Here is an 18,453-nt window from a genome sequence, read left to right as displayed (position 1 = left end):
ATGAGGCAGGAAGGCAGAGTGGTTAGGGATGACCCGGCAGGCAGGCAGGTTAGGAGCCAGCAGTCCCAGATTGCGAGAGGGTGCAGGCTGGGCTGAGGGACCCTCTGCCCCTGTGCATGAATTTCGTGCACCAGGCCTCTATATTTTTTCTTTGAGAAAGTAGTTTCACTAGGAAATATATTTATTTATTTATTTGGAATGGAATGATAATAGTATAATTCAGTTATGCTATCTTTATTCGAGTTGGAATACTAATTTTGAAATAGTCTCACTGATTTAACTTTTATATCATTTCAGACAGCTTTCTAAAAGTATCTGTACATATAATACACACAGAAGAAAGTGCACCTATAAAACAATGATGTAGTAAAACTCTTGAAAAAAATTTTTTCCTATTTGAAAAATTTCAATTGTTTTAAATATAATTTACATATGGGAGAAAATTACTTAAGTATATGTGATATGTTACATACTATGGTGATAATAAGAGATTTTTCCTAGTAGATTTACTAAGCACAGTATCACTAATTTAAGAAGGCGTTACCATATTTTTATTTATGTGGTTACATATATCAGCTACCAAAATTTATTATTTTTTAATGTAGTGGAAAATACCAGTGATTTCCATGACTTAAAAAGAAGGTGCTTTAGAGTCCTGTCCTCTATATTTCTCTATTAATAAATATTAATAAAAATAACTATTAATAAATTATGTAAGGCAATTTATTAATAGTTATATCAAATTTTCTTGAACTTCATGAATCTGTTTTTTTGATTAATGTCTCTTTTCCTAAATACATTTTCACTAAAAGCTATATCCTTTAAAATCTGTACTGTGGGTTTTTGTGTGTGTTTTTTTGTACTATAGAAACTACTATCATCGACAATTATGAAATGTATAGAAAACTCTTGTAAAGGACTTATAAATTACAGGTGAAGTTGCAGTTTTGAGCTACAAACTTTACAAAATAGAAAGATTTACCTTCATATGTGACCAGTGGCATTTTTGCTTCACCATGATTTAGTAAAGTTTAGATATCAGTAATGCAATTTTAGTTAGTTGGACTTGAAAAAATATTTCAAAATTCCCTTTGTTCTTTGTAGAAACTCAAATAGTTCATGAAAACCTAGTCCTGTTAAATAACAACATTGCATGTTGACTGCTTATGAGATTGGGAGTCGAGTCGGTGTGGTGCCTGCGCTGGCTGGGATTGTCTATAAAGAGTAAATAAAGATCATGGCTTCTGCTTGTGGTCAGGGTGTGACCACCATCCCTCACCTCAGCAGCAGACAGACTTGTTCATAGCTTGGTTTCCGAGGTTTAATAATCCCTCAAGAATTTAGAATGTTGTTGACTGTCCCCATTTACAACACCGAAGAAAGAAGCTTTGCAACAGGTGCAGCTGTATACTAATTGTAGGGTGTGTTTAATCTATCCAGAAGGGAGAGTGACTCCAAATTTGGTATCTTAAAGAGTGGAATGACCTTTTAAAGTCCCAGGATGAGAATTGCCAACAATCGCAACAGTCTAATTATACCCACAAGGAGTTGTGAAGTGCTTTTAAGTTTTTCTATACACCTAGAAGTTCCGTGAACAGCTTAAAGTCATTAACATATGACAGATGCACTCCCTTTTCAAGGGCTCCTGTGATAAATTTTGATTGTAGAAGTGGGAATTTGACCCCTAGCTTATCACTGGCTTCATTAGCTTGCTTGAGGACAAGGACTTTTTTTTTTGACATGAGTGTTATCTTACTCATGTTCCAGAATTCCATCCGCCTCCTTCTCCCTGCTGATAGGAAGTCACAGCAGATAACCTTGATGCCCGTTTTTCCAAACCATTTTGTGTATTGTGTAGCCTTACATATATCTTACGTAAAATGTAGAATATTAATATTACACATGTCATGTTGTATATGATATACTTTAATTGCACATCATTTGAGCATGACATTTGAATGTTTGATTATATTGTTTTCGAGATACCATCTTTCTGTGATTTTTGTTCTTTTACATGGAAAAAAATAGAAATACACTTCTTGGCTTATAAAGAAGACAAAAAGTTTGACTTCTACATTTCCATGAGGTTGACTGCCTTTTGAAGTTGGTGAGAATAAGGAAGAGAAGTTTGGGTTTTCTCCTGGGGGACTCTGTACACTTATGGAGGAAAGCACGCTTCCTAAGAACGAATGAGTGATGGACGTGCCCTCCATGAGGAGATGTGGAAATGGAACATGGAAGGGCCTTATACTGTAAACCCCATGGCTGCAGCACTTAAGTGAAATTGCTCTTTATTATCTGGTTGGAAAATCATCTAAAATAAGCCATGCAGGATTAAGGTTAAAAAGCTTCTGATTAAAATCAGTTTTGAGTAATCTAATTCCCTTTCACAGTATCTCTGTATTTACTTCTTTATGAGGCCTGTTTTAATTCCTTAATAGACTATATACATAAACTTTATTGTAAAATGTTTTCTGTTAAATTAAAATCTCTGTTTATAGAAGTCACTATTTCCTTAACCTCTAAGGGTTATTTGTAAATTTTATATTCCCAACAGACATACTCATATCTAGCTGTGTTCCTGTCAATTACCAGGAAGCTCTTTTTGTACAATTAGGGGGTGGTTAATTTACTCTAAATAAGGTTGCCACCTGCCTAGGTATTCACCCCCAAACAGGTTTAACTCACAGAGAGACTTGATTTCTTAAACTGGCTAATGCCATTTTGGTGGCATTTTCTGGGTTAATCAGTGGAAATAGTGACAGCAGGTGTTTTCTTGGTCCCTGTGTTCACTCGGTTGATACACTAAGATGATAAAATTATAGGTGCTACTGGAAATCTGTGAAAGTAAACTGGAAGGACCTACACTTTTCCTTTGTTTCCACTGTTCCCTTATCAGATTGTCTGATGGGTGGGAAGTAACATCCATAAGTGAGGAGAGTTTGAGGACCAGGATGGTGTTCGGTGGAAATAATTGTATTATCTGGTGTCTCAGGGAAATGAAACACGAAGAGCATTAGTTATGTATTTCACAGAAGAATCTGAGAACATAATTTTAGAGTATTTAAAATAAGCTGTGGGATAAGTGAAATTTATTAAAGAGCATGCATTGCTTAAAAGTTTTTCAATACAGTATGTAAAATAAAATATCTTCCCTTGTGTGACCTAATGTGTATCTTCCTGCATTCCATCTGGAGCCTGGTCTCATAGGAGATGTGGGCCCATGGTGATGACCAACTTCTCTGAGGTTGATCTAGATTTATTCTCTTTTTTCTTTTCTTCTTTCTAATTTGAAATTAAATTACAGTCTTGCACCACGTAAGGACAGGGGTATGTTCTGGGAGATGTGTCCTTAGATAATTTTGTCATTTTGTGAACATCAGAGTGTACTTACACAAACGTAGGTGGCACAGACCTACCACACACCAAGGCTATATAGTATAGCCTATTGCTCTAGACTTCACATCTGTATAGAATGTTACTGTACAAAACAACTTAAGATTAAATCAAGCACACAAGAAAATTATGCAGTCAAGAGATGAGGTATGTAGATGTATGAGGCTGCTGCCAGCCTAAGATAGCACACTGTTTTATAGCAAACTTTTTTTTTCAAGTAGAAAGAATACACTCTAAAATAATGATGGAAAGTATAGTATAGTAAATACATAATCCAGTAACAGTCATTGATTATCATTACCACCAGGTATTATGTACTGTACATAACTGCTATATGACTGGCAGTACAACAGGTTTCTTTACACCAACTTCACCACAAACACATGAGTAATGCATTGTGCTACTATCATATCACTATATTAAGTGACAATTTGATATGAGCTATGTTAATAAAATGTTAAAGATAAAAATGTGCAAATCAGTGAAAGTGTGATTTAAAAAATAACTGTATACTCATAAAGATTTAGGGCCCCATTGACTTGAAATGAAAAAACCTTGAACTGAGTTCCATTGCTTTTAAAATGTAACGAGTCAGATATGGTCTGTGAATTGTATTCCTTTAGATGAGATTTGGGAAGAGTCCTTCACCGTTCCCTGGCCACAAGCTCCAGGCCTACGGATCTAAGACCCAAGAGGAGGTCTGGCTTCCAAAGCCAGTCTTGCAGCTGTCTTGAAGTCATGGCCCTGGGCAAGTCACTTACCCTTGGAGCTCTAGTTTGTCCACATAGATAGCAAGAGCGCCTTCTTTTTAAAATATCTATATATTTATTGATTTTAAAGAGGAAGGAAGAGGGAGGGAGAGATAGAAACATCAATGATGAGAGAGAATCCCTGCTTGGTTGCTCCCTGCATGCCCCCTACTGGGGGTTGAGCCCATATCCTGGGCATGTGCCCTGACTGGGAATCAAACTGTGACCTCCTGGTTCATAGGTCGATGCTCAACCACTGAGCCACACCAGCCGGGCAACAGCTCCTGCTTTTTGCACAGGGATCCTGTGAAGATAAATGCGTGCTGTGGAAAAGCTTTAAGAATTGTGTAGCGCCAAGGTAATCCCCTGCCAATCTGGAGGCTGGTGTTTTTATAAAGCTGGGAAAGGAACCGTTTGACAGTCTGTGGGAGAGAAATGAAATGAGAGCTTCTCTCTAGGTGACTACACCTAGCTCTCTGAGTTTTTAGAATAGGGCATGTACCCTAGAGGTTACTCTGGCTGACTATGGTCTTAGGGTTCTTAAGGAGTGAGTATATTGCTAAAGTCATTTGGAAGCCACATACAGTCAACAGTTCACAAACGGTAACATGGGGCGGTTTCAATCAGTAAGCAGGTATTTGCATTAAAAACAAAGCAAATGGCAACTGCATCAAAGCACAGGGATAATTGCGTGTTGAAATGATATTTGAGTAAAGCAAGGGGCATGTAGAAAGCCACTTGGAATTGTGGTGTTGTGGAGAAGCAGCTAATTGCTTGCCTCCCTTATCACTTTGCTTCTTTTAAGTGACTTAAGCAAGGTAGACTTTTAAATTGTGCCTTTATAAATCTTTTTCATTTGTGCAATGTGAAAATTATAAATGTATGATTACTCGGGCCTTTATCCAGTCTTAGCTGTATAGTATATTCTCTCTTTTGGACAGTTAAAAAGATGCTAGCTTTTGTGTCGTTTATCCTGGGAAATAAATGAGTAACTTTCTTTCACATCTCCTTTTCCACACGTCCTTTGATTTGGATTGGTTCGTAGATAACTGTGTGGGGGGAGTGGGTATATATTTATTTTTACTTTATGTGTAAGGATAATAAGAATATATGAAGTCTAGTTTTTACCTGGATTTTACTTTGCATATATTAGGTTACCTGCTCTCGTCAATAGCTACCCGCTCAAGAAAGCTAAGTGTCTCCAGAATTGGTGACCTGTTTTTAAGAGAACTTATAAAATCTTTCTAAATGAAAAATCATTCCAGCAGTGTCTAATATTAGCAATTTTCCTCTGTCTGCTTTTAGAACTTATTGGCCAACCAGGTCAGACATTATTAAAGTTCAAGGGATCCAATGGGAAAAGTAATGGTTTTGTGCTACTATGAATTTTAAATGTTGCCATTTTCCTGTGTTATGGCATCATCTATTCTACTAAAAATGTATAGAACTTTTAGACCAAATTCAGGGTCAAGGTTACAAGAGTGATGATGTGTCTGACTCATTCTGTTAGAATAATGTTGCCCAAATTATCTGAATACCATTTGGTACCAAGATACTTTTATCAAGTCATTTCAAAGAACTTACTATAAGATCTTTTTTTTGTTTGTTTCATCACTTCTTGGAAATTTATACAGACATGATTGGAGAATCTGAACTCATGGGACATGATAAGTGGTATTTACTCTACTGAAATAGTAGGGAGTTCTTTGTTTCTGAGAGTAACTGTGTTTTCTACCTAGCAAAAGCCTTTTAAATATATAACTCTTGGGGAGGGGAGTCTTCTGCAACATACATTCTGAGAGTTCACTCTCTCCAGCACATGGAGTGTGTCAACAAACAGCTGCTTAATAAACATGTTGAATTACTGAATAAATGAACTGACCACCTCATAGGTGTGGCTTTTAAATATGTAGTCTTGTAATATACAGAATTACTGGATTTAATGAAATGAAGAGAAACTGAGAAGAAAATTTACACAAAATCCTGATGGCTCAGTTGAATGAATCCAGGCTTACCTACTTCTCTTTTGAAATGAAGTGAAATGTCCATGTTTCATAAAATCAATTGCTTTTTAATTTTCTTGCTATTATTATTATCTTAGAAGAGGAGGAAAAAAGGTTTGTGTTTTGAGAATCAACATAGTCCATGCCTAAAGATAGTAAATATTATACTTAGGGGATTTTGTCTTGAACTGAAAAATCAGAGAGGCCTTTGCCTTTTAGCAAATGAATAGCAATTTGTTTAATTGCTGGTATCTCCAGCTCTAAATCTGGTTGCTCACCAATGGTGTTTGGTAAATGAAATCTATATACTATTATATAAAAGCCCAGCAACCGGAACAGCAGAATGACTGGTGGCTATGAGGCACACGGTGGCAGCCAACCATCCTGATCTGGGGCCCGATCAGCCGGACCGTCCCCCGATCGGCCACCAACACCCTGATCAGGGGGTGGGGCCGGCCACCAACTGCCCATGGCCCCTCCTCCCCGCTGGCCCAGCCTGATGGGCCCCCATTGGAGCGGGCCGGCCAGACCCCACCCTTGCACGAATTCATGCAGTGGGCCTCTAGTTCATTATAATAATGACTAGAGGCCCGGTGCACAAAAATTTGTGCACTCGGGGGCGGGGGAGGGGGGGTCCCCCAGCCCGGCCTGTGCCCTCTCCCAGTCTGGGACCCCTTGGGAGATAACGACCTGCTGGCTTAGGCCTGCTCCTGGGTGGCAGAGGGCACGCCCAATCCCTAGGTGCAGCCCCTGGTCAGGCTCAGAGCAGGGCCGATTGGGGAGTTGGGGCGCCGCCCCGTCATGCACAGAGCAGGGCAGATCGGGAGGTTGCGATGCCCCCCTCAGTCACGCTCAGGGTAGGGCCGATTGGGGGGTTGGGGCCCCGCCCCCTGTCACACTCAAGGCAGGGTCGATGGGGAGGTTGTGGCGCCACCCCCTGTCATGCACAGAGCAGGGCAGATCGGGAGGTTGCGATGCCCCCCTCAGTCACGCTCAGGGTAGGGCCGATTGGGGGGTTGGGGCCCCGCCCCCTGTCACACTCAAGGCAGGGTCGATGGGGAGGTTGTGGCGCCACCCCCTGTCATGCACAGAGCAGGGCAGATCGGGAGGTTGCGATGCCCCCCTCAGTCACGCTCAGGGTAGGGCCGATTGGGGGGTTGGGGCCCCGCCCCCTGTCACACTCAAGGCAGGGTCGATGGGGAGGTTGTGGCGCCACCCCCTGTCATGCACAGAGCAGGGCAGATCGGGAGGTTGCGATGCCCCCCTCAGTCACGCTCAGGGTAGGGCCGATTGGGGGGTTGGGGCCCCGCCCCCTGTCACACTCAAGGCAGGGTCGATGGGGAGGTTGTGGCGCCACCCCCTGTCATGCACAGAGCAGGGCAGATCGGGAGGTTGCGATGCCCCCCTCAGTCACGCTCAGGGTAGGGCCGATTGGGGGGTTGGGGCCCCGCCCCCTGTCACACTCAAGGCAGGGTCGATGGGGAGGTTGTGGCGCCACCCCCTGTCATGCACAGAGCAGGGCAGATCGGGAGGTTGCGATGCCCCCCTCAGTCACGCTCAGGGTAGGGCCGATTGGGGGATTGGGGCGCTGCCCCCTGTCACGCTGATCCCGGTGCAGGGAGGCATATTACCCTTTTACTATATAGAATAGAGGCCTGGTGCATGGGTTGGGGCCGGCTGGTTTGTCCTGAAGGGGGTCCTGGATCAGGGTGGGGGTCCCCACTGGGGTGCCTGGCCAGTCTGGGAGAGGGGCTGAGGGCCGTTTTCAGGCTGGCGGTGACTGAAGCTCCCAACTGCTCCTTTTTTTCTTTTTCTTTTTTTTTTTCTATTCTGGGCCAGCTTTAGCTCTGAGGCCTTGCTGCTGAAAGCAGGTTTCTGGCCTTTGTTTACCTTCTGTATTTGATACAATGTTGTGGTCCGGCTGCCTGAAGCTCGGCTGACTGAAAGCCGGTTTCTAGCATTTTGTTTAGCTTCTATATTTGCAACATAGTTTAGAGTTGCACTCAGAGGCCGGCAAGTTAGGCGGGGAACGTTGGCGTCTGCAGTCACTGGAGCAAGTGAGCCTCCCTGTGTTTGCTTCAGTGCATGGCTGCCGGCCGCCATCTTGGCTGACAGTTAGTTTGCATAAGGATATGCTGATTAGCCAATGGGAAGGGTAGCGGTCGTACGCCAATTACCATGTTTCTCTTTTATTAGTGTAGATTAGAGAGCCCTCTCAAAGAAAAGCAGATACCAAGAGTTTAAAATGGCTTGGATTTATTAAACAAGAATTAGGGAAACCGAGATAGCTTTGAAGTAGAGAGTTAACTTTTACTCATATTGTATTGCTGTGAATTGTCGTAGCTTTGTTTATGTGACTGTTGAGTTGACTGGGTCCTAAGGACTTCCTGGAGCAGAATTGCTATCCTGGAAGAGATACATTTCTAACCTGTTTAATCCACAGTTGTTTTGAGTTTTCTATCCCTTTAAGTTAAATGCACCCCATCTGATGTAGAGATAAAGATACTGGGTTTTATCAGATTGGACTCTGGGCTCTCAGGTCCAATCAGAGCGTAAGTGGATCAGACCAAGTTTCTCACCATATTCAGAAGTATTTCAAGGTGGGTGCCTGGTGAGTCAGGACCTTTCAGTAAGGTTAGCAGTTTTATAATTCCCAGTGCCTTTACTTTCCTGGTTCTAGATTTGGTCTGACTGAGTCAAAGCTCAGACATGGCTGTCTCGGTTTTCTCACAGTGACTTGTTTACATTACCTACCTGGATGTCATAAAGAGAGAGAGTTGGGTTAGGGTGGGGTAACTGGCAATACAAGGAACAGATCAGGGTGCTTTTTTCAAGCACCCTATTTATAGTCTGGCCATGAACATCTTTTTCTTGAGGTCATCTACCTCACTATTTATTGATGTCTTAAAAAAAAATAGTTGATTGTTATGAACTCTGTGACAGCAAAGGCTGTCACTGAATATTTCTGTTGCATTTTGTATGGGCAAAATTTCTAGGCCTTACAAATTAATTAGTAGCATACACTCTCCTATTTTTTGTAAAGCTTAAGATCACTTGTTATGAGGTACCACTGTTTTGGGAAACTAAAAGTCTTCTTTAGCAATGCTATCACTGTCCTGTGTTCACATGTTTATATGCTGTATTGTCTGTGGGTTGCAGTGTTTTAGTTTTTCCTTAGAATGGATCTGTGCTGGGTATGAGGTGTGTGCATACTAAGGAATGGGGGGAGGAGGAGGATTATCCTTTATTTAAGCCATCATTTGAAAGACTGCTCTGTGCAAGGTTCTGTGCTAAATGTTGATGATGTAAAATTAAAAAAATATATATAAAGGCAAAAGGAGCCCCTGCCTTAAAGAACTCCGAGGCTAATGAAAAAAGCAAATGAAGAAAGGAAGAACACTTTAAATTAAAATTAAACATGAGTCTTATTTATGGGCTCACTAAATCCACAAGTCTGAAGGGTTTCACAAACTCTTAGACCAAAGCAATTTTATTGAGAGCCCTTAAAACATCAGTGCCAGTCTCCAACAGCCAATGCAAAATCCTTCTAGGTATGTTTTTTAATGCTTAAAATTAAGATTTTTTTTTTTTTAAAGAACACAGGATTCCTCAGCTGGGTCTTTTGTTTGTTTGTTTTTGGTTGGAAGCCACATGTTTTCCCTCTGGTTTTCTTCTTGGGACATTGTCTAATTGTCAGTATTCTGGTACAATCCGTTTTAATGTAATTATTATGGGAATTCCCAGGTATCCTCCCTATTTTTATTCTAAAAACAATTCTGAAGGAGAATATTTGCCTTTGCAGTGGATTTTAGTGGAGCCTAATATTGGACCAGTGAGAGAATAGGGAGACAAGCTATCAGAAAAGGAAAATGAATGTCTGTACAGGAAAATGTAGGCAGTACGATCAAGAGTCTTTCTTCATCTCATTGTCTGGAATGCAGCTGCCGCCCTCTGAGCCGTGAGGAGGAGAAGCCCCATCTTCGTCACGGTGGACAGGTGAGCTGGGGTAGCTGGCTCTCAGGACCGGGAGCCCCAGAATTGAGCTTTGAGAGGCTCTCTCCTTTAGGAGCTGGATGCCTCTGCACATGTTTTGGTACTTTTTTCTAAGCATACATTTTCTAATCTGCAGGTAGAAAGCAGTCTTTTCAACTGATACTCAGTATTGTTTTGAGAATATAATGTATATGAAATTATAAGGTATTATACCTATTTTATTGTTTTAATTTCTTAAAACATTATTTATACAATAATTTTGTTGGTCTCCTACTTAGAGGGACAAATTCCTTGATATTAGCTTTGCAAAACTGGAAAGGATAGTATTGATATAATTACAATATTTAGGGAAAGTTTTTGTTGGCTGACCTTTCTTTCTCTCTCTCTCTCTCTTTCTCTGTCTTTTTATCTTTCTTGCCCCCCCCTCCCCCCGCAAGGGCTTTTAATAGAATTGCTTTGGTCTCAGAATTCATGATAGACTAAATGAAACCCTTCAGTCTGCTGGATTTAGTGAGACCATAAATTAGCCTCATGGTGAATGTATCTTTCTTTTCCCCTTTTCATTTGACACAATTCATTGAAATGACGACTACTCATAAGTGGTTAGAATTTTATGTGTGGGGAAACTTGGAGGGAAAAACTTTTTAAAGTGGGATGTTTGTTCCTTTCATCATAGTCTCACCCGCATTCGGTCTCACCTGCATTTGATCCTTTTAGGGTGCGTATGCTTAAAAATAGATCTCAGTGTGTTCCTTGATGTCTGTATCTTGGAACTGAAGAGTTTATATTCAAAATAGACTTTCCAGCATTTTTACTATCACAGGTAGGGCAAAGCTGGTGGGATCTAGTTTCCTTCATTGGCAGGGAGTGGGCTTGTGGTAGGGGTGAGGACCATTGGACCTGCCTGTAGACTTCCCTCTCTCCCCTTAACTGGCATGGACCAGGGTGGGAGGAAACCAAAGCAAGTGTTTTGGAGGCTGAGGAGGAAGAGGAGGAGGAGGAGGAGGAGGAGGAGAGTAGAGGAGGCAATTGTGGGAGCTCTGTCATGGGGAGCCGGGCCCAGCAGTCGGGCTGGCCTTGAGCATGGGGCTTGATCTCCTGGCAGTAACAGATTCTCCAGTATCTGTAATACAAGCTGGGTTTGTAAAGACAATATCCCCATTACATAAAAATCTCAGAATCATATTTTACATCAGCAGCCTTGGGGCCGAGTTGGAAGAAATAAGAGAAGCCAGTGTGACAGCAAACAGGACTTAATCTCGGGCACTGGAGTGTTTGGCCAAAGCTACTCACATTTGTCCTCCCTGAGGTTCAGGTTGGTCTGGGAGTCATGAGAAGACTTCAGGATGAGGTCAAGTAGCTCCAGAAGGTACCGGGCAGAGCCTGGTGCTTCTAGCAGGCGCAGTGAGCACATCTCCAGGTGAGTCCTGCCTTGAGTTACCTCAGGGTTTGTATCAGGGAAGGCAGCCTTTCCAGCTCCCTCTGATCTAGGGAGGGAGTGCGAGCCTTGGGAAGTCATTTTGATACTGAGAAGAGAATTTAAGTTTCTTATATCAAAATCTTTCCAAATAGGTGAGACACAATTCTTTGGAGCTACTGATGCACTAGACATGTCCAGATTTGGGGGGAATCGAATGAAATGCGAGCTTCAGTTCTATAGAATAAAGGGCACCTGCCATTGTCTTTTTTAGTTGGGTGGTATTTTTTAGGTGCATAATGAAATCAAGTCATAGAATATATATGACAGCAAAAAGGTATATTTTCTCCTCTGAATTTTTATTTCTTTTTTTTCCAAATATATTTTTGTTGATTTTTAGAGAGAGAGGAAGAACTGGGTGGGCCCTGGTGATGCTGGATGGGAGCCGGGCTGTGAGGTCCCACTGCCCCCCGCCCCCCCCCCCCCCCCCGGGGGGATCTAGCCTGAAATCAGGGCATGTGCCCTGACTGGGAATTAAATCAGCGACCTCTTGGGTCGACACTCAACTGCTGAGCCACACCAGTTGGGCTGCATTTTTATTTCTTCTCATAAATAATATTAAAATCAGAAAAAAAGAATAAATAAATCACCTGTAACTCCAGACTCTTACACAGTTTTTTAATCTGCTTTCTTTTATAGACCTTGAAAACATGCTTACTTAAAATTGTAATGATAAACATAGTGTAAATATAACTATATACATATTTTACTTCAAATTAGAGCTAAAAATATACTCATTTACAGCCAGCAGTTGCACATTAACTTCACTGGGTGATGAATCAGATCTGTAAAGATGAACTTGAATGGTGAGAAGGTAGAAGCCTTTGTGTGCAGGATCCATTCTCTTTTTTTAAGGAGGCCCCAGTGGTGGAACTCTCAGCACTCTGGGCAGGGAGGTGGCAGTGGTATCTGATGGGAATACTCCTGTCTAGGGGTTTGGGCATTCTTCTTGGTTATGAAGCTTCTGAGCCTGACTTTCTGGTTCTGTGGGAGATGCCATGAGCTTTCTAAAAGTCTAGAGTAACTTCCCTTTGCGTTGACACTCGATTGAGTAGATTGGCAGGGAATGGCAACTAATAACCTAGTGATGTTGGAGTACAAATTTTTGAAGGTAATTTTATCACTTGGATGCTAAAATCCAAGTATTATGTAAGGGTTGAGGCCAAAACTGCCTATGTTCACATGCTGGCTATTAGTACTAATATTAGTACTATTATGTTAATTCAGATAAGATACTTCCACCTTTGCCTGTTTCTTAAATACTACTACTGCTTTTATTTTTACAGTGTTGGCAGTTAGGTAAAATGGTACCTGGTACTCAAGAAACTGTCTACCAGTGTTGCTATATTTGTTGTCGTCATCACCATGACCACCATGACAGTAGTTATTTGTTGAGTTGCCTACTTTTTATTAGACTGAAGGAGTTCAACAGAAATGGAGAAAAGTTACAAGTTGGATGTTCTGGCAAAAGTTGGTGTATAACAAAGCATAATTGTGTTGTGCATAAACTTAGTGACTGTACTCCATATCTGCTCATCCTCTGGGTTTTCCTTAGGACACACAGAGAAGTAGGGAAGGCATTCACCACCATTTAAGATTGGTTTTATTGGAATGAGTGACAATAAGTGCTGAGATTAACTGCCAAATGGATTTGATTGTGAATTAAGGATAAAAGGCTGTGGTGAGAGTTAAGATTTTGTGTTTAATAAGAGAAGAGCTTAATGCATTTTAAGGCATTCCTTTTGTTGTTTTAATATTCTTAGCATTTATTATTAAAGTGGGGTGGTTGTAGAATAATTATAGTCCACATGATGATGATGTTTTTAGAGAAGATTGAAGTTCTACAGTGTTTTCAAACTAATGTAGTAGGGAAAAAATAGTATCTGAAGCTTCAAATAGTTTGACCTCATAAGAACACTATGAGGCTATGTAAAAGCACTAAGTATTCAGGAACTTAGTTTTATGCCAATTCCTGCATTTCCTTGTTAAATTCTTAAATGAAAAGCATAAGTTTGGCAATTGGAGTTTGGGTGTAGGGGATAAAAGACACGGAAAGAGTATGAGATTATTAGTACTATTATGTTAATAAAACTGAAAATTTATTTGGGAAGAAAGCAGTTGAGATGGTAGTTCGATTTTTATAAATTACAACAATTAGAAAGTGAATCTGGCCAATCATTTTTACTGTTCTCTTTATAAGGTCTCTGTGACCTATTAAATTAAGAAAGATTAGGAGGGCAGAACACATATTTTGTACAGAAATGGAGTAAGGAAATGTTTAAGTGGTTTTGTACAATATTCTAAACTTTTTACTGTGAAAAGGTTGAAAAGTAATTGTGCTTATTAGACATAGACTAGCAGCATTATGATTATAGAATTAAATTAGTCTGTAGATGTTCATTCATTCATTTATGAAGAGGTAGAGGGGCAGAATGACTTGGTATTCTAGCAGGATTTCAGAAACCGAGGAATTCCCTGAGAAAAGATTATTACTCAGACATTCTCTGTATAAACAAAACCAGAAAATATTTGAAATCCAGAGGGGGGAAGAAATGGACACCAGTGAGTAAGATCAGAATGCTTCATAAAACTCAGTATGTGGAATAAGTAAGCTGATACAGGCACAAATTTAGTTTTCTGTGGAAGTTTTTAGAATCTATGCCCAAGAAAGAGACAGTTAAAAAAGAACTCAAGAGAGAGCTTAACCCATCCCTAAAACTTGGAGAATTGGCTGTCTAGCTGGGAATATTGAAGACACTAGTGACTCAAAGTGTGGCCTACTGTGAGTGGACCTAAGTGTCTAGTTCATTTTGGGGCTGCCATAACAAAATACCATAGACTGATGGCTTAAACAATAGACATTTATTTTCCCAGAGGTCTAGAGAGTTTGAGATCAGGTTGCTAGCATGGTCAGGTCCTGGTGAGGACACTCTTCCGGGCTTGCAGACGGCACCTCACTATGTCCTCACTTGGCCTTTCCTTGGTGCATGCACTCAGAATGATCTCTTTCTTCTTCTAAAGCAACTAATCCTATCATGAGGGTTCTTCCCTTGTGACCCAATCTAACCCTGATTACCTCCCAAAGGTCCCTTTTCCAAACACATTGTAATTTGTTACAGCATCTTAGAAAACTAAAGTATTTGCCTATAGTAGGATGTTTAATAAATTTTTACTTTTAAGATAAAGTAAAAGTAATTTATTTGGTTTGACAAGCTGTTGTTTCAAGAAAACTGTCTGAGGGAGATCAGAATTGGTAATGCTTTTAGCTCTGAATATTACTGAGGAAAAGTGAACAATGTTATTTGGTGCTATTTTAGGTCTAAGGCTTTTGCAGAAGAAAAAGCAAATGCTATCATGGAGTAGGAGGAGAATGCTTATTGGTTAGTGGTAAAAGTTATCTCATTCCATCCATTGTAATAATATAATGGGTTGTCTATTAAATTACGCTGAACATTGTTTGTTAGAAAAGTGATTTTGTCACTTTAATGAAAATGGATAACCATTGTTCTTTAGTGCCTCATTTTGTATAGTTAACCATTTTGACATGTGCCCTTCTAAAATTAAATGCATTTTAAGGATGAGGAGTGTCTCTATTTTCCTTAACATTGGCCACCGTGATAGAAGCATTGAGAGTCAAACAAATAAGTTTGAAGTTGCTGCAAAGAGGTGGGCGCCTTTATGGTCCTCATGACCTACCTACTTGTCTCTTTTCTTGGGATTACCTGGTTCAAGTCAGATACCTTCTCATAAAAAGACTCTTTTAATACTTGAAGAATTGTGAGGTTGAATATAATATATATAAATATATTTTTAAATAAATTATTCAGGTAAATATCTGGTGGTTCTTTTGTTAAATATCTGTGTTCAGTTTTGCATAAAAAATAAGGTAATTTTTAGCAGTGAAGTAGTTATGGTGTGTGTAACACCATGAGGTGATTATTTAACCTCTGTTGGGGAAAGTGGTATCTTATAATCAATGGTGAATGAAAGGAGTTAATTATTTTCCTTCATGTTCTCACCCTGTGGTCTGATTACTTTAAATGCCTAGAAGTCTTAATAAACAATTCAATCACTATAGCTATTGACCTAGAATAGACCTGCTGTTAGGCCCACACAGAAATGCCCAGTGTCAACATGATTACAAGTCATTATTATTAGGACCAAGGCAGTTTCCTGATACACTATACGTACTTGAAAGTTTTAGGGCTGTATGCAGAGAGAAATTTAATCTAAATCTTTGAGATGTGAAATTGATAAAAATCATAGAACTTTTAAGATGAAAATGGATTCTACATTGCTGGATCATATGGGACCTCTATGCTTAACTTTTTGAGGACCGGTCTAATTGTTTTCCAAAGCAGTTGTACCAATTTATAACCCTACCAACAATAAATGAAGGTTCCAATTTTTTCACAAAAAAAGAAAAGAAAATGGATTCTACAGTCATGAATCTAGGTACAAACGGTAAAACTGAGTCTTTGAAATATTAAGTGATTTTTCTAATTGGATTTTAACCAGTTGACTGCCACAATATTTTGAATTTAATTTAAAAAGGTCTGCTGCTTGCGTCTATAGACACTTATGGCGTACAAATGGTTAAGTACCCCAAGAATAAAGACAGTAGTTCTCAAAGGTAGTTCCTTAACAGCACGACTTTTGATGCTCCCTATTGTTTAAAAATAATTGTAGAATACATAAGGATGCCTGTCAGAAATTTGTAAGAGAAAACTAGGTTCTGAAGAACTAAGATGGTCCTAAATCAGATGAAAGAACACATTTACCTGGAAAAATAATCACTTTTTATATTGAGAGGTCATATTTAAAATTTTGCATTTATAGTAGAAAAAGAACTGTCACAGAGGAAAATTTTGATCTCTCATTCATTGCATCTTTGGGTGGTAAGAAGTGGGAACTTGTGGGTTTGGGATCTATTGGTGATATAACTTACGTTCTAGGATATTTTACTTTTATATTTGTATTTATGGTTTAATTTATACACATTGGTCATTGATACATTATGATTATTAGAATAATAAAACTATTAAAATATGCAATATTCCCACCTGTAGAGATGACCTGACAATTATTCCAGTAAGCCCTGCTTATAGCACAACTTATTTCTTTTATATATACCTGTACCTGGTATAAAATAACGCTTTGTGTAACCTTGGACAAATCATTTCATTTCTATGACCTTTAGTTTTGTTATTTTTAAAATGAAAGACTTCGGCTTGATCTAAAAATCCTCTAATATCTCATCTCTTGAAATAGTTCTCTTACTAAAATAACTTGATTTAATGGTGATAGCATGGTATAGGATCCCAAGTCCAATTATTTCCCTAAAGAGAAGTTCTCCAAGTAGAATAAGGAGGCTCTAAGAACATTCTAGATTCCAGAAAAAAAACAGTAATTTATGGTGATGTGATGAGATTAAAGTATAAAATGCTTGGGGGATTGAAGGTGGGAAAGAGTTGTGGGAGGCAAAAAGAAGATGACTGAAGCCAAAGTCTCAAGTGCTTTGAGTTTGAACTTCATTGTATAGGTAATAGACACCTCCCGGGATTTTCAAGCCAACGTGGTAACGTAATCAGATGTGTATTTTAGAAGTGTTGTTGGTAAATTGGAGATTGGATTAAAGGGTATAGAGATATGAAGCAAGGGAAGTGAATCAGGACACTATTTAGTAGTAGAGGGGAGTAGGAAAAATGTGAAAAACTTTTGATGGTAGAATTAATGAGACTTGGTGACTTTTTAGATGTTTCAGGTGTGGGGAGGAAAGAATCAAGAATGACTCAGATTTCTAGCTCTAGCAGCTGTGTTTATGGAAATGGTTGCTTTAATGGAGGTTGGGTATAAAACACTTTGGCGGGAAAGGAAGGTGGTGGTAAATTTGTCTTTAGCATACTTATGGTCAAATAGGTGAAAAGTCCCATAAGTAGTTACAAAATTGAGACTGTGAATCTGAGTAGAGCTGAGGCTGGAAAAGAAAAAAAAAATATCTGTGTGTGCATGTGTGTGTGTGTGTGTGTGTGTGTGTGTATGTATGTATGTATGTATGTTTTGGAGTTACACAAGTAGTTATTGGGAAAACAACAGGGTGTGCTGTCACCTATATGGACATATAAGGTGAAAAGAAAAGAAGGTTGAGGACACCTCCCTGGGAAATTTCAGGGAAGAGTTCAAGCAGCTAAGGAGAAAGATAAGTGGTTAACAGAGTAGGAGGAGAGATTAGAAAATAGTGCCCTGGAATTCATAAGAGGAAAGATTTTCAAGGAAAGAAGGGTAGTCAAAGGTGCAAAATGTTTGAATGTGTTCAGCTAAGATAAGTCTGTCTTCGGGGTTTGCTGTATAGGATTTATGGAACCAAAGACCTTCAAAGACATTCGGTAATGAAGAGAAATAGTGATGGACAATACTTTGAAAGGTAGGCAGGTTTTGACTTAGGAAGACAGAAGTGTGTTTGGAAATAAATGAGTAATAGCCGGAGGGAGGAAATAATGGAAGATATACTAGCTAATACTCTATGCAGAGTTGGAAGAAAGTTGAATTTTCACCAGCAAGGGAAAAGTTGTAAATACCTTTACATACAGGATATTGTTATCTGTTAACTTTTCTTGTGCTTTCTCTCTCTGGTACTCAGTGAAATTACTATAAACCTAATATAAAGATCTCTTATAATCCGATTTATTAAACAAAGAAAAAAATCACTGTAGGAAGAAGGAATTGGTGAACATTTTTATAAAATGTATTTGCTATTTATATATTGTTGAAGTTAGAGGGATTGCTTTAGAGAAAATGACCAGATATCTGGTCTTGCAAGCGAAATGAAGTGTCT

General features: G+C 39.6%; 1 protein-coding gene across 5 annotated transcripts in view; it reads left to right on the top strand.

The window, feature by feature from the left end:
• Positions 1–18,453, top strand: part of LOC102239966 (chromosome unknown open reading frame, human C15orf41) — a 217,715-nt gene that overhangs the window by 28,013 nt on the left and 171,249 nt on the right. Inside the window, exon 1 of one of the 5 annotated variants that reach the window (XM_014550310.1) lies at positions 11,451–11,561. The exons of the other annotated variants lie outside the window; for them this stretch is intronic. Within the exon in view, the coding sequence (XP_014405796.1) occupies positions 11,488–11,561 (74 nt within the window). The 5' untranslated portion in view covers positions 11,451–11,487. Of the gene's footprint in view, positions 1–11,450; positions 11,562–18,453 lie in introns of those variants that run through there. 5 annotated transcript variants of the gene reach the window in all.

Source organism: Myotis brandtii, unplaced genomic scaffold (assembly GCF_000412655.1).
Source record: "Myotis brandtii unplaced genomic scaffold, ASM41265v1 scaffold596, whole genome shotgun sequence".
Classification (NCBI taxonomy): domain Eukaryota; kingdom Metazoa; phylum Chordata; class Mammalia; order Chiroptera; family Vespertilionidae; genus Myotis; species Myotis brandtii.
The sequence above is the reverse complement of the archived record's forward strand: the minus strand, read 5'-3'. Positions and strand labels throughout refer to the sequence as shown.